The sequence below is a fragment of the Biomphalaria glabrata genome, chromosome 1 (genome assembly GCF_947242115.1).
Source record: "Biomphalaria glabrata chromosome 1, xgBioGlab47.1, whole genome shotgun sequence".
NCBI lineage: Eukaryota > Metazoa > Mollusca > Gastropoda > Planorbidae > Biomphalaria > Biomphalaria glabrata.
The window spans coordinates 10570705-10598034 of NC_074711.1; the positions used below are offsets into that span (position 1 = coordinate 10570705).

At 37.9% G+C, this 27330-nt stretch overlaps 2 protein-coding genes across 2 annotated transcripts in view; one reads left to right on the forward strand and one right to left on the reverse strand.

Moving 5' to 3' along the window:
• Positions 1-27330, forward strand: part of LOC106072714 (phosphatidylinositide phosphatase SAC2-like) — a 159723-nt gene that overhangs the window by 47525 nt on the left and 84868 nt on the right. The window lies entirely within an intron of this gene.
• On the reverse strand, positions 1864-20119 carry LOC106078440 (octopamine receptor 2-like). The gene is made up of 2 exons (XM_056021408.1): positions 19961-20119; positions 1864-5007 (listed from the first exon to the last, which is right to left on the reverse strand). The coding sequence occupies exon 2, from the start codon at positions 4777-4779 to the stop codon at positions 3043-3045; it is 1737 nt and encodes a 578-aa protein (XP_055877383.1). The 5' UTR covers positions 4780-5007; positions 19961-20119; the 3' UTR covers positions 1864-3042.

Consider the following 27330-nt stretch of genomic DNA (forward strand, 5'->3'; position numbering starts at 1 on the left):
ACTGGGACAGACCTGAAGGAATGAAAGGATTTAATTTCAATCTGGTGTAACTGTGTGTGTGTGTGTGTTGGGGTGTGAGATAAGTGGTTAAAACTAGTTAGAAGGTAACAGGAAGAAAGAAAGAGTGTTGGCTAGACTCGCAGCGAAGAACTAGATGATTGGATATATATATATATATATATATATATATTATATAATACAATATGTACAGTCTTAGGCTATCTACATGTACTGTCTATAGAAGTTGTACCTTAGATTAGACAGCCTGACAGCAAGTTGCCTCTAAAAGAAACAGAAAGACAAATCGTACATAGGCCGCGGTGCTACGAACAAAAGACAAAGATCTCGTATTTCATGTCATTAAACTGTTCTTACGTTGGGCATTAAGAGTTATAACATCTTGTGTTGTTTAGCATCGAACTCCAGTCTCACGCAGAGGATGGTCTTGTAATACCTCTTCACTTGCAAACCCAGACATTACAGCAAATATTACATATCTAGGTCATAACTTGATGTTCTTAACTACCTACAACTCTGCAACCTTCCTTAAAATTCACCCAGGAAGAAACAATACTTCTAAATTAATTTGATGTATTTATGTGAATCGCGTGACACTAAACAGCATTGACAGCCTTCCTAAAACATAATTGCTTAACCTTTGTCAGGGGCAGAATTAGTTGTGCTCAAGATCAGGGAACATGAAAAGGTGCCTGTGTGTCGTCGCTGAATGAACTCTTTATGTTGTGTCTGTTCTATTTATGTTTATGTTTTTCTGTTGTGTTGTCTTTATATGAGAAGAGTCCTTGTAATCACAACGAATTTCCATAAGGATCAATAAAGCCGTCTGAGTCTTAGTCTTCAAAAAACATAATTAAACTACTTAGGTTCTTTTTGTAACGGATCATACATAAAAAGAATGTGCATTTATAAGTAAGTGTACGCACAGTCTTACAGTAATAGCAATTAGACATTTCGGTAATTAAATGTTATCCAGATAGATTCGCACCATGTACCCATTATGTACGTATAGCGACCTGTCAAACTAAACTTGAACCATTTTAAATCGGGTGCCTCCAAATTATCTTTCCTCCTATAAATACAAAACAAACATATCAGACTTGCGCTCTATGTGACTTGACAGTTCCACTGTATGTTCGGTCTTGACGCTACCTGACGTGCTGTCACTCAGTGCATACAGATTGAAAACATAAACACCATTCATAAAAAGTCTGATTTGATGATTTATTTCAGAGGATGAAAAACAAAAGAATAAACATGTCATCAATAAGACTTGGACTTTACAACAGTTGACATTGACATTCAGCTTCAGTCTGATCTAGTAGCGAGACCTATCATCGTTGTAACTTGTACTTTTTTTGCTCTCTTCTCTCTATTTACGATTTTAAAGTAAAAAAAAAAAAAGGACCAACCTTATTATTTACAGTAATTATCTTCAGTATAGTTTTTTATATCGTCTGTTTGTAGATACGTTTTGTACACAGCAATGTGATGTGTTTACATTTTGATTTCTTAAAGATCTGATTGACATTCTTGAATCAATAAAATGAAATAGCGGTAACATTGTACAAGAAGAGTAAGCGATACGGAGAAATGCTTAGGCAATCTAATGAAAAATGCAAGAAATAAAAAGAGGATAATTATGGAGATCAATATGAAATAAGCAGACCAACTCGACAATGTCAAGGACGCCATATCGAAAGATGACTGCCGCCTACTAAATATTGTGCTACCATCGAATGAGTTCAGAAAGTGGACGCTACAGTGATGAAAAGTGCACACAAATTGTGAATTACACTTTGAACTACGTAGCTTATGAACACGTCTGATATTTTGTGTCCTGGACGCATCCATCATCTACTTTGATCAGTTATTCTCCATTGATGGCAATCCCCATTTATGTCTACAAGCAGATTTATTGGAGATTATCAGAGATGGTGGAAAAAACTATAAATAGCTTCCTTATTGGTGTATCCGTTTGTAGCACAAAATTTCAATATTGAATAAGTAGTAGACTTTTTTAAAATTTCACTTGAAAATGTTTAAAAGAAATGGGCAACTAACTAGCGGTAGTAAAAGACTCGCAGTAAGATATTCAAATTGTTAAAATTACACTCGTCTTTTTTTTATTTATCTGGCAACAGTAAAGTGTCCTTGACATTGTTTAGTGTATCGTTGAAATCTCCAATAGGAAATGTCCCATTCATACCAACGTGTATAAAATCAAGATGGTCTTATTCAGAAATTCACTGTCATGAGGAAGGCATGTATCAGTGTAATTTGTTTGAAATCGCTGCTTTAAAAACACTTTTAGATCATTAATTTATCTGGCACCTGGCTGTAACATTCTGAGTTAAAAGATCTTGGGATTAGTAATGGCTTAACACACTTCTACACGATTGCATAACAGTATATAACAAGAAGTCTCTTAAACGCTGAAATAAATACAAAACCGCAATGTCGCAGATTCTCACATGGTACTTCCAGTATAATAGACGAGAGACTCAGCAGCATCAAAGTCTTTTGCATTCGTCTTTTAAAACGTGTGTTTACAAAACTTAGCTCAAGAAAAAACAAACAAATCGTAACACAAGTCAGTGCTCAGACCTGATTATCACAGACTAATAAATGGGTAATATCAAAGAACGTTGCTGTCTGAAAATCTGATAGAAGTAGTGCCATTAAAGTGTATCCCTCCTCAAGGCCCTCCTCTTTCTCCTTAATCCTTATCCTCTTTTTCACCTCTCTCTTGAAACAGATGGAAATCAATCGGTCTACCACACGTACGCATACATATGCACACTCACGTATATCCAGTGAAACATACACACACACACACACATTTCTTTGAGCAATGATTGACAGTCTAGGTTATTGTCGCAATGAGCTATATTCTCCGTCGTAATAATCTCTTAGTACGTACAAAAAAAATCTTCTATTTTGAAGCAACGTCTGTAATTTCTAAAATTTGATAACAAGCACGAAATGTTTTGGGTTCAAGGTCATGCAGGTTGTCAATATTTCTTATCTCCATAGTCGCGGACTTCTCGTCCGGGCAGTAGACCGGAAGCCTATAAGTCTTTTGAAAGCTCCCCGGAAGTCGTCGTTGAACAGAGTGTAGAGGACGGGGTTAAGGCTGGAGTTGACGTAGCCGAGCCAGATGATGGCCGCGACCAGGTGCTGGTTCATGTCGCACGTGTCGCACACGCTGCGGAGAATGTACATGAAGAGGAAGGGCATCCAGCAGACGCAGAAGCACGCCATGATCAGCAGCATGCGCTTGGTGGCTCGCTGCTCCCGGAGCTCAAACCTCCGCTTCATACTCAGCGTCATTCGATTGTTGCGACTTAACCCGGTCACGTTGTTTGGGAGAGAGCGCCGGGGAATCGTTGGCGCCGCCAGCGACTCATCGTCCATGCTCAACACGTTGGCACTTTTGCTCCTGTGGCACACTGGCGGAAGGGCAAGCTCGTGCTTATTAGCGTCTATGTTGCCCATCTCAGAGGCGCTTCTTTGTATGACCGGACTGTGGCTGAATCGTCTGTCTAAATCTACCATTCCTAGAAAATTTTTCGGCAACGCCTTTGTTTTTTTGAGCTCCTCTGGAAGAATAAAACTATTTCTTTTGCACTGAGATATCGGGGAATAGCCTGTATGCTGGTTGTGGCCGTTTGAAGAGAAATCCTTGGTGCGGTCATTATGGAAGAAACCCAACAACTGGTCGGTCTCGACTCTCTGATCAGAGTCAGCGTTGTTGTCCGTATCTTGAGTACTCTCAGCAGTGTCGATCACGATGGTGGTAGCGGTCGCATCACGCCCCACGCCGTTTACTGCCTCGACCGAAGGCTCGCGTATCGCAGGGCAGCCGTTGCAGTTTTTCCGACTCGGTGACTTGAGGCTTGACTTCAGCTTCATCCCTTTGGATTGATTGTGCAGGACGACGAATATGCGGACATACATGAAGGCCATGAGAATGGCCGGGATGATGAAGGAGCCCATGGCCGAATATAAGACGTAGCTGCTTGTCGTGAAGAGTATGCACTCGTATCTCTGAACGCGAGAGTTGAACGAGAAGAAGCTCGGTATCATATACTGCCATCCTATAAAAGGTGCGAACGAAATGATTATAGAAAATATCCACACAAAAACAATGCACCCAATGGCTTTTCGGACTGACCGCTGGTCGTGGTACCAGACCGGGTATACTGTCGCCATGTAGCGGTCGAAGGCCACAGTGCAAAGACCCCATATGGAAGCCGTGCAGTACAGGACATCCATGCAGAGCCAGAGGGTGCAGGTCAGCTGACCAAACACCCAGTATCCGAGAAGATCATGCCCAGTGGATATAGGGAGCACAGTGATCGCTAGAAGGAGGTCGCTTATTGCCAAGTTTCCTATGAGGCAGTTTGACATTGTCCTGAGAGTGCCGTACCGACATAAGGCTAAGAGGACCAGCACGTTCCCCAGAATGGTCCATAACGTTATGAAGGACAACACTATGGCCACAAGCACAAATACAGCCATGGAGCTATACCTTGTGGAGCACACTGGATGCACCAGGAGCCAGTCGCTGCTCGAGCTGGGGTCGCAGGCCAGGTGGTCATCACTGGCGTTGTTCGTGGTGGTGGTGTGCAAGGCTCCGCTTCCCACCGCCGCCAAGATGGCTTTGGTGACAAAATCCGTCAGCGCCTCGTTGCTGCCATCATCGGCGTAGCCTGTTTGATTGAGGTGGGCGATGATAGGGCTTGGCTGGCGTATCATGGTGCTGAATGAAACCCATGAGGTCTCATTACATTATTACAGCCCAGGGTTGGCTAATTATAGTTCCGATTGCTCAGGAACGACAATCTTCAGCATGACGAGTATTGCGATAACGTTCAGAATACTTCAAGCGGGTTCGGTTGACTGAACAGGACTTAATGCTTGGAGAATCCCTGCTCTACCTACCAATCATTCTTTAAAGCTTTACTCCTGCCATCTTGGCCAGACCTGAAACATAGAGGATTCTCGTTAGCCACATAAAGTTCAAAGGGAGATAATCACATCTCTTGATCTGAGACGATTTGTTTTCCCTTGGCCTAAACGCTGCATGCGTTTGTATTCAAAGCTTTTAGATACAAATCAAGAATCGGGTAAGAAGGGGGGTCATCTTAGCACAATTCCCACCCCCCCCCCTTTCCTCTTTCAGACGTAAAGAAAGAAGTCTTCCAATTATGAGTCTACACATTGAGCTATTTCTTCTAGAGTTTGCTTATTTTTTTCTCGCTAACTGTTTAGGTCAGGAGGACGTGATATCTCTGACCCTACAAATGTATAATGGACTTTTATTATAAGGCAAAGATTGTACATGTCATTTTAAAGTATATATTCATTAAGCCCCAATAACATAATTTTTTGTGTTAGTTCTAAATCTCAACTATTTTGAGCCACTGGTTATCTACAACACTATTTTGTTTGTTTTTGAAACATTGAGAAACAAAAGTTAAATTAATTTATGAATATTTTAACACCTAAATAAATATGGGCTTTAATGATTGCGACTTATTATTGTATTGGTAAAACTGACTTAAGTAATTAAATTGTGCGTGAGCTTAAAGTATCAATTAATTTATAATTGGATGGGATTCATCAAAGGGAGACCAACCAAGATGCCTATTTAGATTTTTTTTGTGTGTATTTTTTTAAATAAAGAATCCCTGCTATTATCTTGCGCTCTATTCTATTCGTGGGTGAGTGGGAGGAAAATTTGAAAAAAAAAAAAAAAAAAGAAACTTGACGGGAATTCAAAAACGGCTCTAACGATTTTTCTTGATTGAGATTGATAACTCACGTATATCTTTGCGACAAAAAATTACTAGCTAATTGGCCAGGTAGTGAAAACTATTGTTTAACCATTGCAAGAATCATTTAATCCTTGAAACATTGAATTTGGCTTACGTCTTTTCAACATTGAAATAGTTCCGAATGACGTCACAGAAAAAAATTGTTTGTTGTCAAACACGGCTACAGCGAGTATTCCCGCACTGGGCTCAACTGTTTCTTTCTTTTGGATACATACAACAAAACATTTTGAGCCAAGTCTTGTTGAGTGTTTCCAAGAATGTTTTGAAATAGAGTTCACACTTGAATAGTCCCACATCGTCGTCCGACATAGCAGTCCGCCCGTTACGTATAATGTTGTACGAACATTTTTTAAAATGTAGTTTGGTTTAAACTACAATTTAGTGTGAAGGCTGAAATTTTTTTTTAGATCAATTTATTGTTCGCTTTCGTCTATTGTTAATTAAAACGCTTGTAATAAATAGAATGTAGACTCAAGGCGCAATGACAACACAACAAACTCCAGAGTTAAATGACAAACTAATCTACTAAAGATTTGAACAGATAGGTCTTAATGCTCTTAATTGTAAGTACAGTATATTGTTCGTTGGGGCCAATTCCGGACCGTTAAACAAAGCTCGTATCGTCTTAAATTTATAATAACTGGAACACTATGATTTGAAGGGTTGAGTGCATGTTTATATCGTAGACCACATTCAGCTTCTCCAAGTAGGAATTGTTTCAAAACATTTGTGTCATTTGTTGATCAAAATATGTAAAATAAATGTACTTATTTTTTAAATTGAATATAAAAGAAATGTAGCTTTAACTGACTGGTTACACCCTGCATTGTCCAACCTTCTCATTAGTCGCCATTGCTCTCCCTCTCTATCGCCTTTGTCTATGTCTCTATTAGAATTTTAAAGAGTTATCTACTTATGCATGCATTCATAAGCTCCCTATACATTTCAAAAGATTACACATAGCGAAGTTTTAGATCAGAGTGATAACTAGAAATTACATTTCCAAATACATTTTGATTTGTTTATAGATAACAATTCCTTGCAAGGGATACAGAAAATTGGCTTTTTAAAATAGTTTTTTTAAATGGAAACATTTTAAAAAAATAAAGTACACAACCACACGCGTGCGTTTCCATGCTGTCTTTAGGCGCTCAGAAAGCACAACTCTGTTTTTAACTTTGGATTCGAACTCTACCCTCTTGGTAGGTAGCCATACGGTTTTCACCACTTACCCCGCTGATTTGCTCTCAGTAACATTTTCTGGTAAAAGTGCACGATGTACATACAACTTCGACCAATAGAAATCCAATGTAGATCTACAGTTTGAAAAAGTTTCCTTTGAATCCTTTTGTTTTTGTCTTACACGTGGCTACATCTCAATCATTGAGTTTGTATTAACCCTAACCTGGCCAACGGAGGAAGAGGACATTAGTCCACGAAGAAACTTAAAGAATATTTAAAAATTGGGTAATGTCTTCGATTACGAAGGGTTAAGACAAACAGGTTCTTCTATATCCTTATATTTAGTCTACACCAAGCCTCGAAATTAAATATATTAATATATTAATATTTATGTAAAGTCTTTTAATTTTTTTTTCCACACTACTTAACGTTGAGAGCTTGGATATAGATCTGCTAGAATCTAAATACGGTTATGTAATAGTTCAAATCAAAATCAAAATAATAAAGTGATGACCAAACTACATCCCGTGGGCCATATCCGGCCCATAACGCGATGCTGTTCGGTCCTTTAAGACTTCTACCCACAGTGCGAAGCCACACAGTATCCGTTCTATCAGACTCGAAAAGTTTCTTTTCGATATTGTGACCGTGATACGTGTGTCGAAAGTGTTTGTCCCCTGTCAGAAAGAAGGCTGGCCACTCCGGAACCAGTAGAACCTGTTAAACATCGACGAATGCCTAATGTGTGGTTTTTTGTTTTTTTTACAAAGCTTATATATGTGTGTCTGTGTGTCTGGTAGTTTTGTACACGTTTTATTTCCCACTTTCCAATCTCGGATCAAGTTGAAATTTTTCTCATTTTAGTCCGTGACAATAAATGAATCAATCAAGCAATTAACCAATAAGTTAATCAATTAGGGCTAATTAATTAATTTTGTTTTTTGCATTAAAAAGGGAGTTAAACCTTGCAGTATTAAGAGATATGCAGTGATTATGCGGTTTGTCCATTTAGATAAACTAAGTTGTTGTTTTTTTAAATAGTGTTTTTTTTTCGTACCTTGCCGATAAAGTCTTGGGTAGATGTACCAGCAAAGTCTTAGTTTTGTTCAACGTACCGTAGATTCTAATAGATGTAGATGTGAGGAACGAGTCTGGCACTCAACCAGAAAGAGCGTGGCTGCTCACCTGACTATTGAGTCTCTCACTGTAGTGTTGGCACTTATCTCACTACAACATCGAGATCAATAGCATTAACCCACCCATGGGGTTCCTTTACGGCCTTGGCGAGAATGTTCTGATCTCTGCTTTGTGACGTAGATGTAGTCTGGTACGTTTCGTTTTGGTCGCAAAGTGATATTTTAGTCGAATATGTTATCTATTGCACAGCTCACAGAGATAACAGTTCCTAGTGATAGCAGGAAGACCGCCCCCTCCCCCTTTTTTTTTTCCAATCAGAAATTTGAATTTTTTTTTCCTAATAAATGGACATATGGAGTAATCAGTACACATGCAATCAGTCCTTCTAAAAATAGCTTGTTAATGAAAGTACATATATTGATTTAGTCAACACACACACACTTACAGCTCAACACATTCTCCATGATCGTTAAGTTTTTTGTTGTTTTTTTAATTTAAGGGTCAGTGTACAAGAAACATTTCGTTTCGCCCTAGCAACTTCGAAATTTAAACTTGAAAAAAAAAAGCGTAATTATTTTCTTTTAAAAAAATGAGATTTTATTGAATATAGCTCCAAGAATTTTTTTTTAGCGATTCATTTTTTCCCCTTCGTTAATTAGTACCGTACTAATAGCTCACACTTTCGTCCGAGTGAAAACCACAAGACAAAAACTCAAAACCACAAGACAAAAACTCAAAACCACTAGACAAAAACTCATTAGACAAAAACTCAAAACCACTAGACAAAAACTAGACAAAAACTCAAAACCACTAGACAAAAACTCACTAGACAAAAACTCAAAACCACTAGACAAAAACTCAGAACTAATGGACAAAAACTCGAAATATGAAGACGACAGCGATGAGGCCTAAACTGTTAGAGCATCGTGCAAATGTCGTGGGTTGAAGCCCCCATAATGACTTTTGTTTTTTCTTTATTTTTTTTTAATGACAAATATACAATTTTACTTCTGTCTATTTGAATATAAACTAGGAATTGATTTATTGTATCTTGTTTTTACTCAGCCATGTACAAACATCATTAAAGACAGTGTCTTCGTTTGCTTTAAAATGTGTTTTTTTTTCCTTCATTTTATCTACAATGCTTTCTTACATAAAGAATAGCGGAGCTGAATTTAAATCAAAACGATGTATTCATTTTGAGTTCCATTTAAAATGTCCTTATTTTAAAATATTACTTCAAATAAAACACTTCCAACTCTATTTTGTTATGTGTATGTCAACACTGACCTGTATATTTTATGTTTCAACGTTATGCAGACAACGTTTGGAGCTCTTTGTTTCATTTCGCCTTGTCAAGAGAGAAGAATTTCACAATAGCTTATCTGTCGTCTGTAACGTTTCCTTTCTCTTTTTTTTTTTTTTTTTTGTTTCTTATTTCGTCCAACCTGCTCTTTATGTATATATTTTTAAAACTTTCCCCAGAGTTCCAATATATCTAGACATGCATCCTGTCGTCTGCTGCATATGTGATAAGCTAAATAAAATTAGACGAGTGTCTTCCCTTTGAAATGTTGCAATATGTTCATAGTCCGATTTCAATGCGTTAGATAAAGAACGAAACTAGTAGCCATTATCAAACTCTGTGGTGTGGCTTTGTTGCTTTGGCATTAGATGACCCCGATACTTCTAAGACAGTAAATATAAACAGCTCTCATTTCTTCACTAATGAATAATTTATGTATTTTTTTCACATTTCTTACCACTAGCGTTCATTTTCTTTTTCCATGGCTGGAAATGTAAATACGCAATAGGAAAAAGAATATTTAAAAAAAAACCAAACAGAGCTTATCTAAGGGAAGGAACCGCAAAGTACTGCCATTTATCTGAAAACAATGGGGTTTAGCTTCTTTTCTGCTATAGGAAACCAAATTAATGAATTAGTTATACATGATCAGTTAATTGGTTAATTTTTGGAAGTGGGAGAAAAAATATGACATAAGGTAATAAGGGGACTAAATCCATATATATATATATATATATATATATATATATATATATATATATATATATATATATATATATATATATATATATATATTCTCATTTCTCAAGTAGCATTTATTCCCCTTATTTCGAAATCAAACAAAATAATTAATCACCAACAATTAATTAACTATTTGTTGTTGTTTGTTTGTTTTTGGATTTAATCATGTCTTGTCAGGTTCAATGAGCAATAGTGCAAAGTTTTAACTTAATCCGAGAATGGGAAATGGGAGAAAAAACATGTTCAAACTTTTTACCATACTGAGTGAGTTGATATAAACTTTGTAAAAAGGTTTAAGTTGGAAGATGGTCGGAAATTAAAGTCATTTATTTCGTGCTAAAATATTACACTTAGTAGCATGGCTAGGTAGGTGTCGCGCTGATAAAGCGAATGTCGTGGATTTAAGCCCAAAGTTGACACATTTTTTAAAGGAAAAAAAAAAATTAAAAATGGTTTCTTTAGTATATCATTTGAACATGATTTTAAAATCATATTACTTGTTGAAACACTATGACATCTGAGTAGAAACATTTATAATTTCCAATATAAACAATGTTTAGCCCAGAAAAAAAAGGCGAATAGATACGACAATAAAAAGACACAAAAGAAAAGATAACCCTTGTTCAAGGACTTCAGGATAAAATATTTTCTTTTAAAATCCATATCTAAAGGGGCGAAATCGTGTCTGAAATCTATTTTTAGCCGATATTACCCAATCATTGTTCTCATCAAGTTTTCGAACTTGAATGAACTTGAAAATCATCGGAAGCTCTAATAATCAACATTGATAGAATTCCAGACAATTTTCTATAAGGTTGACATTGTTCTCCAGACAAAGACCGCAAGGAATTGAATCACAGAAAAGCCCCGGAGCCTGTGTCTGTCGCTGGGCGATGACACGGGTCGAAGGTTTATAGAACAGTGTTTAGCGTTCGAATTGCAAGGCTTTCTATTCACATCAATATATAATAACAGCACTAAGATAGGCGGACGAATAGTTCGCGGTGCTCTGTGGTTTGAAACACGACGGAAATCTGTTTGGAATTTACTGGAAGGTTTGTTAGTGATTACATTACAATGATTACCTCGCGTTTTAAATTAGACCTTGAGGCAAGTTATTAGACTTGGTGAGCAATTGTTTCTCTCTCTCTCTCTCTTCTGTGAAAACCCATAACTATTTTTAGGTATTCTCTACTTTTTTTTTTCTGACTTTCACTTCTCTGTATGCCCTCCATTCACTTCAGTCGCTCTCTCTCTCTCTCTCTCTCTCTCTCTCTCTCTCCCCCTCCCTTTATCTTCTCACTCCCTTCTCTCACCTCTCACTCTCTTATAGTGAAAAGTTTTAAAACAAGGAATGACGACTTTATCTTTCGATTCAGTGTAATCCTGAGATACTTGTTATAGTCCAGTAACACAAAGATAGATCAAAACAAAAGTTTTACTAAGGAAATATTCAATGACACCATGGGGAAAACATTGCTATTGCCATGGAAACAGTCAATAACAAAGTTCTTTTAAACAAAAGTTACTAGGTAAGTTAACGAGGTCAAGCTAGGGATTGGCTTCTGAACTGAGGGGATTTTAGATCGAATCTTTTGTTAGTCAATTTTCTCTTTGTGTCGGTCTGTGGTACCTTTTTTTTTTTCAACATTTGTAGCGTTTAATGTACTTTGTATTGTTCACCGACGTAGACTGGTACTGTTTATAGTTAACGCGTTCAGACCTCAGGCGTGTCTCAAAGTAGATTTTTTTTTTTTGAAAAGAGGAAAGCCGCTATAATTTGTATACATGTATTCTGTCCATTTGTCAAAAACTAGAATAACTATTGAACATCCAATTTCATCATAACTGTCGCTTTTTAAGTCTAGGTGCCACGGCTACTTTTTATCTTCTTCTAGTGAACTGCTTGGTTTTTTACAAAATTAATTATGCAAGCTATTTTTCACAAAAAAAAAAAAAAAAAAAAAACTCACATGTCATGGATTACTACGTTTGAAGCTTGTTATTAACAGAGCTTCAGAATTGTCGACATGTCATAAACTCTATTGATGATTGGTAAACGAGCATGGACGACAATTCGACCATCTACGAGTGTAAAATAACATAGACCCTTGTTGTGACACGGTTACTATGTGTGGTCAACCGTGACACACGGTGAAGAGTTGGGTATCGGAGAGTTAGGGGACTTGCGGGAAGTGACGAGTGTGTTAAAAAATATGCAGAGAGGAAGTCATCTAGTGGAGTTGGTTATCTGTAGATAATGTTAGCCTTGTAAATATTGTTACGAATCTCGCTATCCAGGCTCTCTGCAAACTGCACCAGACACCACCAACTTAAAGGACTTGACAACTTTGGGCTTCAAAATAACGTAATAGTTTAATGTCAATAAATAACAGCCAATACTGTACAATTGGCAGCACGTAACACAAGACTGTACAAATATCTCTCCGCCGTGTCAACTCTTGCACTGGTCTCTCTCTGTCTCGCCTCGGACTTGTACTGAGCCGTTGTAACGAACTGTAGATTGGGACGTTGTGACTCACTGGTCTCTGATACCTTAACTCTTTATATAGGGTTCCTACTGGCCTTCTCGAACCGGACAGAACGCCGCTCGACGTTTCTAGGTGGTCAGATGACTACAACTCTCGTGACACTCCTGAGTTCTGTTCACGACGTCGATCCTTCCCGGACCGCCGTCGATCCTTCCCGAACCGCCGTGTTGACACTCGTCTCGGCTGACCGTCGTAACTCGTCACGGTTGACCGCTCGTCTAGCGCTGGCCTGGGGCGATTTGCGTCGGCTGACTACACTCACACCACTACCCCCATCTGTGCCACCACCAAGTTTATAACAATATGTTATGTTTTAATAAAAGGCAGTTTATATTTAAAAGGACTTGTTTCTTCACAACCCTTAAAAAAAACTAATTTAAAAATAAATATCTGTTTGACAAATTATATATATATATATATATATATATATATATATATATATATATATATATATATATAGGTATTACTGGGTATATATAAGTAAATAGGTATTACTGGGACAAGTAGATAGGTATTAGTGAGACAGGTAGATAGGTGTTACTACTGGTGGCCAGGTGTAAGAGTTATGGAAGACCAGGTGTGTCCTTCGCGTTCGAAAAATGATTTTCTCTCTGAACATTTGTTTCTCCATCTTGCGAGAGCTATTTTGGTTCGAGACAAAGTCACGTGTTCACATCCGTTCGTAAACCCCCCTAGAGATTTGCAGGTTTCCATTACCCCCCCCCCCTTTCCCATCAGTGACTGAACTGTGTGGGTGATTCCAGATTATTTTAGCTTTTGGTGAAAATAAAAAAGTGTATTTGACTCTATAGCTGCACATAGGATCAGATTTCATGAGGTCATACGGTGCTCGTGTGTTGAAATGATGTTGATTGCACTGAGTTCACGCCACTAGTTTTGACGCTTGTCACACTCAGAAATCATTTTTTTAAGTTTAATTTTTGTTTGTTTGCTGAGAAAACCTGATTGTGACTAAGGACGTACCTTAGGATGGAAAGGAGGACTTATAAAAAATCTAATTCCCAAAACTGCTATGATAATTTTTTTTTTAATCTCATCTTTTTTTTTAATTATTTTTTTCTCACCAAAGTGTCTTTAAGTTTCTTGGCAGTGTTAATTGTTGATGTTTGTCAGGAATCTAAAGTTTCAGAGTATGTAAGTAATAACAACAAGTGCATCAATTTATTGAACTTCATTTCTTAATCCCCCACTTTTGTTCTTTTTAAAAGATACAGAATTGAAATAGAGCGAGGCGAGAAGTTTTGACTTGGGTTTCATGTCTAAATATAGGGGGAGGGGTTGGGAGGCTGAACCGTACAATGAAAGTAAACAAATATTGCAAGAGTCAATGTGATTATTAATGTTTGAAATGAAAAACTGACCACCTTGATTGTAAATCTTAGGGAATGACTATTAATAACAAAGTGAAAAGATCTATATATCTATCTATGTCTGTCTGTAATATATATACTAGTAGCTAGAAAAAAATATGACCCTTTTATGTTTAATCATAACATTAATATGCCAGAATTTTGGTTCAGTTCACTCTTAGAATCAACATTTTCTGTCAGCAAATAAAAAAAAATCAAAACTAACTTCCGTTGAGTTTTCTTGAAATAAATTTAGACAACCATTATAAAGTGTTTCCCTTTCTTATTCATCAAACAACGCCGAGCTTACGTTTGTCTAATATTATATATCAATACATGCATTACTTTTTTGGTTTCTAACACCATGAATTATTAATTTAAAAAAAAAATAATACTGTCACAATCTCTCTTGACTTTAACTGCTATACATACACCTTGGGTCATGAAGGTGAAAAGCACGAGAAACCTCGGACATAGAAAGAGGAAGTAAGAATGACTAAATTCACTTGAAGCAGTTGAGCCGTTTGTGGGACTTGCTAAGTGTAGCTCCAGGACGCACGAACCCAGCATATACCACGTTGATAGCAATACACGTTTCTACATGTCAGTGACCAGCAACACACATAGACTAGACAAATACTTAGTCAACTACCTCTACGTTTAATGTATACATTTATTATTTGTTTTGTATTTCTTTTGTCTCTTACAGAATGTCGTTTTTTAGTTGGGGGGGGGGGCAAAAATAGAATATATAGAATGCTACTAGTCCTAAGTTCACTTAACTTTAAATTGGCACCTAGTTGTAGTTGAGGAAAGTGACAGCAGTTGGTTGCTAGCCTGGTCCCACGTGATACTGTCCATAACAGACACAATGACCTTGATGATGATCTTGACATAATGTGCCCTTTTGACCTCTAAGTCTTATCAAGGTATTTTTTTTCTCGGCATATTTATGCCTGTTTTTTTTTTTTTTTTTTTGTGTTGATCTAAATATTGTTAGACGCCTGCGCCTGTGCAGGTAAGTCTAAACAGAGGTAACATTCAAATAACCAAATCAACCAGAACAGACGAAATGCCAGCACTATGAAGGTACTCGACGCTGAGGGACAAAGTCGAATAACACGTTTAATTGTTGATGAATGTCGCTAAGTGAAATACCTACTCCAGACACTAAAGCTGACTTCTCTCTAATGCTGCCAAGAGGATTCATGTTTCGTTTCGTTACACTTTAAAACCTCGTACTGTTTTTTTTTTTTTTTACAAAGCTTATTTCAACTCACTCTGTCAGTCTGTCTGGTAAAACGTTTGTACATGTTATTTCTCTGACACCCAAAGTAACTATTGGTAATTAATTATTTTGTTTGGTATCTCGAACAAGGGAAAGAAATTGTACTTGACTGGGATGGTGGTATAAGCTGAATCAGTCCTCTTTATAGATCGCCGCTTTAAAGTTTGAAACAAGCAAACAATGGATAACTATACAATCTTCTATTTTCATACACACTTCACTAGCAAAGTGTCGGCTTGATGAGGCTTGAGTCAGGAGTTTGAATTCAGGGCGCACCCCCCCCCCTTTTTTTTTTAAATAAATCCTTTAAAAACATGATTATGGTAAGTCTGTAAAATTCACCCAGATAGCTCTTTCTCACCCCCCCCCCCCCCCCGATGTTTCCAACTGGTGATAGAATCACGAGATTACGAGTACTGAGAAAACTGTCGTCGTTTAATGGTTGTGAAAAGGCCTTTGTTATGTTTTATCACGCTCATATCTGCAATATTTTAAGTTTCAATATCACTGGTTGGTATGGCAATCTGAGCATTAAAAATAAAAATAAACTTCATAGAATATTAAATGCTGCTGGCAAAGTCATTGGCAAAAAAACAAACCCCATTTGGGCAGCTGTTTGAGACAAACATCCATAAAAAAAAGCTAAAAAGATTCTAGAAATAAAAAATTACCCTTTAAGTCAGGATTTTGTGATTTTACCATCACAAAAGAGATACAAGACACCGATAGCAAAGACAAACAGACACAAACACTCTTTTGTTCCCCCTGGCAATCAAATCATTAAATAGAAACAATCTGATATAAACTTTTTCACATGTAAATTATGAGTGTGTCTTGTGTATGGATAAGGTTAGTAATTATTATTTAAAAAAATATAAGTGCATGCTAAATGATTATATGGAGATTCTGTGGCTGAGGGGTAAAGCACTTGGAACAGCAAGTTCCGTGTTCGAATCCTGGTGAACACTCTCGGTGGACCACTTCGAGTTTGAGTTTGTGTTTCCACACAAACTGTCTTTGTAACCCTGTCTTTTATTTAATGGTTGCGTCACCGTCGTTAAGTCAAAACTTTGCCCTTTGATGAGACATTTCGCGTCTATTTCCTAAACGTTTCCTAACAATATTCATTTGAAAGTAGCGCTCAGAGGCGTCAACAAATCAACAAAGTATTTGACTTTTGAAGTGAAATAATACCCATTCACATTTAAAAAAAAAAAAAAAGTGTTCCATAGCCAATCAACTCCTCCGACACCTTCTACGTGTGGCTGTGTCTCGTGTCCACATAACTTACAGATAACATACAGTCCATAGATTTACTATTACTTCGCAAGAAGGAGTCAAAAGCTTATTGTTGATGTTGATTAGTCTGTATAAAGAAACTATGACTCTGTTGTACATCAAACGTTTACTTACATTACATACACAAGATGAATTAGTCTATCGACATTACCACCAAATGTGGACTCAGTTGGTGTGGAAGGGGTGGGAATAGGCTAAGCGCATGTCGTCCGGATCTTCAATACGTCATCTGAAGCTCGGATAGAAGTCCATCACATCACGCAGGTCTCACTCGCTTTCTGGCCCTCGCTTGGGAAAGTAAAGTTGTGCTGGCCTCATAGTACCCTTGTGAGCCGTTGGTTTAGAAAACAATCGGCATCAACTTCCCTATGGATTTTTTTTTTTTGGCCTGAAGATAGAGAGATAGAGAAAGAGAGAGAAATGAGTGAGGGCGAGAGCTATAGAGAGAGAGGAAAAGGGAGAGAGAGAGAGAGAGGCACGATTATCGGTACATCATTCATCTGATGACATCCTGTGTACTGCCAACTACACATCATTTCTGTTATTGCATTCTGTGTGTTGCCAACTAGTTGTCCAAACTGTAATTATGTTTGTCTTCTGTGTCTGGCTGTTCTCCATACAAAAGCGACTCCTGAACATAAGCTCAGTTTCCATGGAAGTGCAACCTGCTAGTACTATCGCTGTGTGATAATCTGATAACCGTAATGAGGATGACATAGCGTGTTGGCAGAGATGATATATCATTAGCTTCATCCCGCTTGAGTCTCGTAGGTAGAAATCTACCTCACCTCATTGAAAGACGTAGGTACAGAACACTTCTTTAAGTGTCTAGTTCAGAGCCTCCCAGGGTTTAGTGACTTAAGACTTTAATGACTTGACTGCAAGTTGAATGGGGTTAAGAATGATTTTTTTTTTCGAAGAAGAAAAATGTTAAGTGTTAACTATGGAAATGGCTTGAGAAAACAGGCTTGAGGCTTGCTATGAATGTACGTGTGACGCCATAGAAATGTTCAACATTTAGACACGACTTTCTTTTAGTCCAAAACTTTCACGTTCAATCCTTACATTGATAAAGTTTTCTGGTTTGCTAGTTCTAAATCATATTACTCATTCTCTTTCGTCCTCTCTCTCTTTCCTCCTCCTCCTCTCTTTCCCTCTCTCTGTTCCGTTGTCTCGTGTTCGGGTATTCTATTATAAATGGCTATAATATCATAACGTGTTTCCTGGTTTCCTTCTAAGACACTGTAATTCGTAATATCTTCTGTCAGAAACTGAGCTGTATTAGATAGATATGTAAATGTGTGCTATTGGCTTTGTTCTTGGAAACATATCAATCTTTAGCCTTTCTCTTGGTCTATACAACTAAACTCATTACAGGAAAGCTCTGTACCATCGCAAGGGCAATGGTTACATAGCCAGGATTTAATTTCCTGTTCATATTTTTTAAAACTAAAATATCAATTAAACTGTTTTAAATTGTTGACTATGTTATTGACTAGTGTCCAGACTCTGTCACTAGAATATATTGAATCGCTTTTGTTTCTGCGCATATTCTCCTCTGGCATAGAGCGCTACTCAATATTTGTAGCATCTAACAATTAAAAGGTTTCATGCACTGGGGACGATAAACTTTCACTCAAATATTTCTTCATCCATCTTCATTAAACAACAAATAACCTGTTACAAATAATTGTTGAATTTTGTACTTATAATTCATTAGTTTCCTTTTGTAAATATATATGTGTGTGTGTGTGTGTGAGTGTGTTTGCTTGGATATATACGTATTAAATGAACTTTGAATACATAAACTATCTATTAGCAATTTTCACACTAAACGTTAATTACAGTAAACTGTTTTTTATTTTTATTTTACATTTTTATTTGTAAATATTCCGTTTGCTTTCTTCAAGCACTACAATTCAGTCAGAGAGAGAAATGAAGATTAAGCGATATAAAGAAATACGGTGTCCATGGAAAAGAAACTCAATAAAAAGGTCATGAAATGAACAGAGGAAATTGGGAGAGATTTTGACACAGACAAACTAAACAATGTCAAGGACGTCATACTGAAAGGTCACTTCTGCCAACTAAATAAAAAATTACTTTATACTACAAGCGACGGAACTTAACAAATTTAGTGACAAAAAAAAGCAAAAAAAAAAAAAATAAAAAAAATGTAATGGTTTATTAAAATATTTCGTTGATCATTACGCCCGTAGTTAGCACACCGTATAGACCTAAAAGATTGCTGTTTGCCTCCATGTAAATCTCGAAGAGAATAAATGAAAACTTCCTAGAATGTACATGTCGTACATTAGATAAGTTGGAAACCCGAACTATGGAATGAATCAAGTTCATGTCCTTGGTGAACGGTTAATAATCAATCGCCTTCTTTAAACACACGTCTCCCTACCCATCAAAGTTATTGACATTGACTAGCAATGCAATGAAAACACACTAACACCATAGTCAAAACGATGAGAGTTTAGGAACTTCCTTTCGGTACCGATAGTCAAAAGTCTGATCACTCAGCCAACTTATTCTAAGGATTTATCTATAGGCAACATAAGCTCGAGCTTAGGGCCTCCACTTGCTGGGGACTGCTCAAAACTAGCTCCTTGGATATTTTCAAAACATTTGAAGAAAGAGCAAAGTAAAAAATTGCCTTTATAAATTGCTCAGGGCCTGATCAAATCTAAATACGGTCCTGCTTATCCAAAAAGATATCTACTGTGATATCTCAATTATGAAAGCTAACATTTTCAATCTCTTTATTGTCCAATGTTTCATCAGAAGATCCATTTCACTCTCTATCTGTCTATACACGTTCCATGTTCTTCATGGCCGCTCTCTTAAGAAACATACATGATTAAATACCCACACACGTTGAACCCCATCGGCAGTAAGAGACATTCAGTTTCTTCAATACATTTCACTCTTGGTTATTTTTGAGTGTTATTTTCCCGTATTCCAACAATCCAAATGAAATTTCGTACGCAACTCTCTAGTAGTTTAGTTCATTCATTAAACTTAACTTACAGATAACAGGGGCGTTGTAGATGCAATTCACTCGCATGGTTAATAGACTTTTGGTTTATTATTGGCATGCAGATTGTTTGATTTTCAAATTCTAAAAAAAATGATGAAATATTACCAGAAACCCAAAAGCCATACAAAGTCATACACAGTCATACAAATGATCAAAGAAAAAAAAGTTACCTGACCGTTACGTTAAATTAAATGTCCAGTGAAAAGAAAACAATTTGTTACGTAGTTTCAAACGATCACGTTTTTGTTTGAAACTTGTGCAGACGTCAGAACGTCAAACTTCCTGTGATGGGGTAAAAGTTACTCCCCCTTCCGGGAATTCTGTCCCTCGCCTCCTCCTCCCTCTTCCAGCACTTCTCGTCTTCCCGCGTCTTGGTGTGGCATGGCGAGACTTGTGGAATACTGAGGTTGTCTCCCTCACGCACACCTACACACACATATATTAGCAGTGGTCAGTATGTCATTGTGATCCTTCTGTTACACCATTGCATCTTTACATATTTGATTTCCCCAGTGGATTTGAAGTCGTCTGCTTACTTTAGTCAACTCAGCTTTATTTCTCGTTTTCAAACGGCATCTAATGATATTGAACAGCAGAAGTGAGACGGAGAACTAAATATAATCTTAGAAATACCGCGTACCACTGGTATAAAGATTATAACAAATTTATTTTTGAAATGGTCAAGTTCATACATTAATGCAGTAACTGCGGTTTTGTTTTTGGGTTGTCTACTTTTAGTTCAAATGTATTTTGGGACAGGATGGGTATACTTTTCAGTAATTTTAACGACTGGTGTATTTCGATCCACTCTATTTCAGGTGTATAATATGAAAAACTACCAAATAGATTTTTTTTCCTTTTTTAAAGGTAAACAGTTTGTTTAACATTTAAATAGCTAATAAGACAGAAAATACTTAATTTAGTAATACAACTTTAACAAAAAATAATAATTTAGGGACAAAAAAAAACTAAAACCGTCTACATAAATGTGTTGAAATTATGCTTAATAGTCACCTCCCTTACTAAATACTCTCCCGTGTTATTTACTATTCATAATGAATAGTTGTATAAATGGTTTTTTTTTTTTATGAAAAAATTACTATTTTAGTTGCTTTAAAAATTAAATTGTTCGCTTTCAGAAATGAAAAAAATAGCCGTTGGATCAAAACTTGGAAAGAACTAACATATCTTGATACAGGACTTTCAATATCTTTTCTAGTTTATGAGATGTAAACGGGACTGACGGACAGACCGAGCACACAAAACTAATAGCGGCTATTCCCCTTCCGGGGATCGCTAAACAAATCTTACCGACAGGTTTGACTAAAGTGCTATCTTGTTGGCGTGTAGGCTCCAAATGCCATTGGTTTGATTCGTTGTTTTTGCTACTGATACTAAACAAAAGTGGTTTATTCAAATTTTGAAAGCTAAAAATTGTCTTGTAGATTTCGTACTATTTACTATGTTATACACACCTCATAGCGTGAAGCGGTCAGTGTCGGTGTCACGAGATATGAAGCAAGATGAGTGGCCAGCGTGAAAGAGCGCCGAACCAACAAAAAGCTGAGAGAAGAAGCAGGCCTATCTGCAGCTGACCAAACCCACCCATGCCACGTATGCGGCCGGCTTTTTACAGTGAGGATTGAACATTACAGTCATCTTCGTTCTCATAGGAAATGAGAAATGGGCTCGTCTTCGACCACAAAGGAGGAGCTGTCATATTATATTATGAACAAACTGTAGCCCACGCTTATATTGTTTTTTTTTTGTTGCTGTTATAATTATTAAAATATATAACATACATAACTTTTCTTCAATGTTAAAATGAACTTCTGTGTGTATCGCACTTGTCGGACATGTGCTGAAACTGTTGGCAACTTACGAGTCTATACATTCCGTAAGATGACATTGTGTTGGTGTAAGTGTGTCAGCTGCTTTCATTTTCTCTAGAGTCTAGGCCTGTTAGGACTTAGTTTACGTTTGGAATATGTCAGCAATGACTGACAGATGGCGGCATCTGAACCATGACTGGAATATGTCAGCAATGACTGACATGTGGCGGCATCTGAACCATGATTGGAATATGTCAGCAATGACTGACAGATGGCGGCATCTGAACCATGTTTGGAATATGTCAGCAATGACTGACATGTGGCGGCATCTGAACCATGATTGGAATATGTCAGCAATGACTGACAGATGGCAGCATCTGAACCATGTTTGGAATATGTCAGCAATGACTGACATATGGCGGCATCTAAACCATGATTGGAATATGTCAGCAATGACTGACAGGTGGCGGCATCTTCACCATGTTTGGCATATGTCAGCAATGACTGACAGATGGCGGCATCTGAACCATGTTTGGAATATGTCAGCAATGACTGACATGTGGCGGCATCTTCACCATGTTTGGCATATGTCAGCAATGACTGACAGGTGGCGGCATCTGAACCATGTTTGGCATATGTCAGCAATGACTGACAGATGGCGGCATCTGAACCATGTTTGGAATATGTCAGCTATGACTGACATGTGGCGGCATCTTCACCATGTTTGGCATATGTCAGCTATGACTGACATGTGGCGGCATCTTCACCATGTTTGGCATATGTCAGCAATGACTGACAGATGGCGGCATCTTCACCATGTTTGGCATATGTCAGCTATGACTGACATGTGGCGGCATCTTCACCATGTTTGGCATATGTCAGCAATGACTGACAGATGGCGGCATCTGAACCATGTTTGGAATATGTCAGCTATGACTGACATGTGGCGGCATCTTCACCATGTTTGGCATATGTCAGCAATGACTGACAGGTGGCGAGATGTTTGCGATGTTTTCTTAATACCCCTTTGTTAATCGTAGCAGTTTTTCATTTAGTTTTGCAGCGAAAGTAAGGCTGTCTCTTCCACTTATGAGATCCACTAGTGTCAGGTGTCAATATTTTATCACACACCCAATGATCTACACACCGAGACAATCTTAAGCATACAAAGATCCTTTTCTGAATTTCGTTGACCCCCCCCCCCCTTCTTTTGTTTTCCCCTCCCCTGTCGTCTTCTATCTCCTCCCTAGCACTTGGCATCATAAGCTTCCACAAGGAACAGCAACTCTGGTAAATCTTTGATTGAATCAGGAAGATATTGAATGTTTTACTGCAGCAGACGATTATGATCTTTCTCCCTCCCCCCTCTCTTTTTTTGACCGGTTTTGGGGAAAGGGGGGGGGGGAATTTAAGGGTAGGGGATCTTTTGCTTCTCATATTTGTTTGCAGACGTCACCAGACAACAAGGAAATGGCTGGCTTAAAGTGTCTGGTGTAGTGCGCACTCGTCTGCTATTTTTGACAATTTTTTTTTTGTTTCTGGAAAGATTTAAGTCTGCTAATATATATAAATTCAAGTCGAATTATGTATTATATTATATTATATTATATTATATTATATTATATTATATTATATTATATTATATTATATTATATTATATTATATTATATTATAGGACGTGTTGATAAAAAGCTTTGTATTCAAAGCAATGTACACCCACCACACAAAAAAAGTTAAACTCCTTCCACGCTGTCTAAGGAGTATCCATTAGGTGCGTTGGTCCGACCACATACCAGAGACAGAAATCTTAAGACTGTCCAACATGTACAGCATCAATGCGACACTAAAAATGTCCCAACTTCGATGGGCGGGACATGTATTCCGCATGCCAGACAAACGCCTTTCCAAACGACTTCTGTACGGGGAGTTGTGTGCAGCAAAGCCCTCCCAGGGAGGCCAATACAAGCGCTACAAAAACACTCTCAATAGCTCCTTCAAGGAATGCGATATCGACATTCACGACTGGGAAGCACTAGCTCTCGATCGCTCCTCATGGCGTGAAGCTGTGAATCTCGGAGTCTCAAGATTTGAAGCAGGAAGAGTGGCCAGGGTGAAAGAGCGCCGAACCAACAAAAAGCTGAGAGAAGAAGCAGGCCTATCTGCAACTGACCTAACCCACCCATGCCACATATGCGGCCGGCTTTTTAAAACGAGAATTGGACTTTACAGTCATCTTCGAGTCTATATGAAATGAGAAATGTGCTCGTCTTCAACCACGAAGGAGAAGATATATATAACAGGTATAAGAGGGGGGTCAAAGTAAAGTTCCCCCCTTTCAAACCTTGAGATCTATGGGGCAGGTGATATTAATTCATCTGTTTCTGTGGCCCACAGTTAACGAGGGTGTCATTTGGCTAGCACAGCGACCAACCGCCTTTACTTTTCCCTAACTAATGCCAGGTACCCATTAGAGCTGGGTGGACTCAGAAGTGCCCAAAGATCCCGTACTTAAATATCCCAGTCTTCACCAGGATTCGAACCCGCGGCACCCGGTTCGAAAGCCAAGCGTTTTACCGCTCAGCCACCGCGCCTAAGAGGGAGACTGCTGATGAAAGGGAGAGACTGAGACGCGTGGGAATAATGAATGGTGAGAACAGAATATGGACCATGAAATGGGATGTTAACAAAATCTTGTGACTTCTTATGACTTTATGTATAATTCATTTACTTCTAGACTTTAGATTCAAAAGCTGTAAATAGTTGTACTAAAAAATTACGCTATTTCATTTTGTTACTTAAAGAGAATTTCAAGTTTGTATTCCAATTGATGAGTTTATAATTGCGGGATAGGTTGGTCTAGCTGTCTGGAGCTGCAACCCAACAACCACCCACCCACCCACCCATAACAACAACAAAAGAAGATTGTTTAGGATAAGAGATTGTCAACCTAAATGAGAAACATCTAACGTGTGTTCCACTGCTGGACACTTTGAAGACAAGTAGTCACGTGGTTTGTGAGCGGCCTGAAATAGTTGTGCCCTAACTTAAGTAGAATTGGGTTTTCTCTGGGGGAGAGCTCCTCCTTGTGTTCACCCGTGCTGAGCCATGCATAGGCATGAGACTTGAATTTCCAATCTTATTGACTTGTTCATGTTCCAGACAACTTCCTGCTTTTATTCTTCTCTTTTTCTCACGCCTCACAGTCTGTCTCTCTCTTTCTCTCTTTCTCTCTCTCTCTCTCTCTCTCAGTCTCTCTCTCTCTCTCTTTCTCTCTCTCTCAGTCTCTCTCTCTCTCTCTCTCTCTCTCAGTCTCTCTCTTTCTCTCAGTCTCTCTCTCTCTCTCTCAGTCTCTCTCTCTCAGTCTCCCTCTCTCTCTCTCTTTCTCTCTCTCTCTCTCAGTCTCTCTCTCTCTCTCTCTCTCAGTCTCTCTCTCTCTCTCTCTCTCTCCATCTTATCCATCGTCTTATTTTTTTTTTCACTGAATGTCTGTCTTGAAGTAAATAAAAATTCTTGCTCCAGATTCTATTTATAAACCCTTGTTTACATCTATTTATAACTGGATCTAGACATACCTTGTGTTTCAGTAGTGATGTCTCAATGTGCATTCATTGTATATGAACTGATAGCATTCTACATATGAATCTAAAGCCTTTTCTTAAATCAAACATTGGAATAGTTTTAATTTTGGAGCAGACTCAAGTGTAAGCTTTCCTACACTATAAGACCTAAATATGGTTTCTATTTTTTCTGGACTATAAATATATTGTAAATTTTATAATGATTGATTTAAATACATATAAACTTTCTAACACCCTTTTAGAATTTCAATTGTCTAAATACATTGAAACTCTCTAAGACACTTACAAATTTGTGTATTTATTGAAACGAAAGTTTTTTTTTTTTTTTTTTTTCCATTTTGAATTATAATTTTAAAAAATCAATTCCACATTTGTTTAGCTGGATAGATAGCTGATGGAGTCTTGATGTCACTATTCAGCTCAGACCTACTTGATTGTTTCCCCTTCTCTTTACTTCGTGTGTGAAATAAAATAATAAATTGAAAAAAAAAACAACCTCTTAATGGCCCAAAGACTAAGATGGATAGAGAATGATAAGGGACCAGATTTTCTCCAACAAGCCTGCCGCTATCTCCCCTTGTTCCCCACGCCACAGCCGTGTTCGATATGTTAACTCCCATCCCAGAAAGTCCCTGTGGGAGAAAGTAAAAGGACCTACACCAGATTATACTTGTAGATGTCACTTGACTACCGTAGATAGCAGCCCCCCCCCCTATCCCTCCTTTGCGTGTTTCCCTGGAGGGGTTGATGGGAAAAGTGGGAGGATTTTTTTTTTAAAACTCAAGTTGTCAGAATCAATGAGTGACTCAGTTGTAAGGATCTCTTTTACCTCTCTCTCTCTCTCTCTCTCTCACACACACATTTTCTTTAAAAGCGTACACATTTTAATTCTATGCAATAAATTTGAAATATACATGGATTAAAAACTTATATTAGGTCACTTACTGGCCGTCACCTAATTCGGATAATATAAATAATGTTTAAGATGTGACGTCGGTATGTAAAATATGGACACCAAATCTATACCGATTGAGTAGAGTTGAAGTGTCTAAATTGACACGTATGTCTAGACTACCCAAAAGATGTTACGTGGCTGAATCGTTTGCCTTCCGAACCTCGAAGACTGTGATTTTAAAGTTCAGGATTTTTAGGACAGCCAACTCTAATGGGTACTGTCATTAGTTGGGGGAAAGTAAAACAGTTGGTCGTTGAATTTGCCACATGACCCCCTCGTTAACCAAAGAAACTGATGACCTTTACTTGATCGGTCTTCTGACAGAATGAAAAACAAAAGAGTTGCTATAAATCCCAAAGTAAGTCTTACTCTGAATGGCCTGTAAAAAACAAATTCCAACAACTATGCCAATGATACAGTCGAGTATGTCTTTCATAGATGTCTCAGTTATAGCAAAGGTGAAAACAAACCCGTCCCTCCCCCAAGGCGCCATCATTTAATTGTCCTTGAAGGCCAATAAACCAGTGATTTCACAACAAGCTTTGTTATGCGAAGGTAAAAGAAAGGGAGGGGGAGAGACTTAAGTCAACGGGTAGAAAGTCGTTATGTTTTACTGTCACAAGGGCATCGTTTACCTACCATTGATTTCACGCTCCGTTACTCCTCAGGTTTCCCTGTGTACTCCAGCGTTACGAAAGTGAAATGCCAGTTGATGGAGTCACTGGGAGGGCCGGGAAACGGTTAGGCAGTCAGAGGGGTGAACCTCTGCTTGGCTGGCAAGGTGATAAATGCCTGGAGAAACGTTCGTTCATTGAATGAAACCTAACGAAAAGCGTGTGGAAGAGATCAAGGAGAAAACAATGGAGCTTCCTTCTGTCGGCATCTTCAAAGTAGTCACTGTTAACATTAGCGCCACAATAATTGTCCGTTGTTTTCAATGTGTGTCATTAACGAGAATTTAGAAGTGGATCACTAGTCTCTTGCTGGTGTCTATTTTAAACTAACACATTTTGGATGGAGCAGTGATGGCAACATTTAAACTATCGCCATTCTGATGGACTAGTAATGTCTATGTAATCAACTATCGTCATTCTGGTGGACAAGTAATTTCTATGTAATCAGCTATCGTCATTCTGGTGGAGCATTGATGTCTGAGAATTTTTAACAAATCGCCATTTTG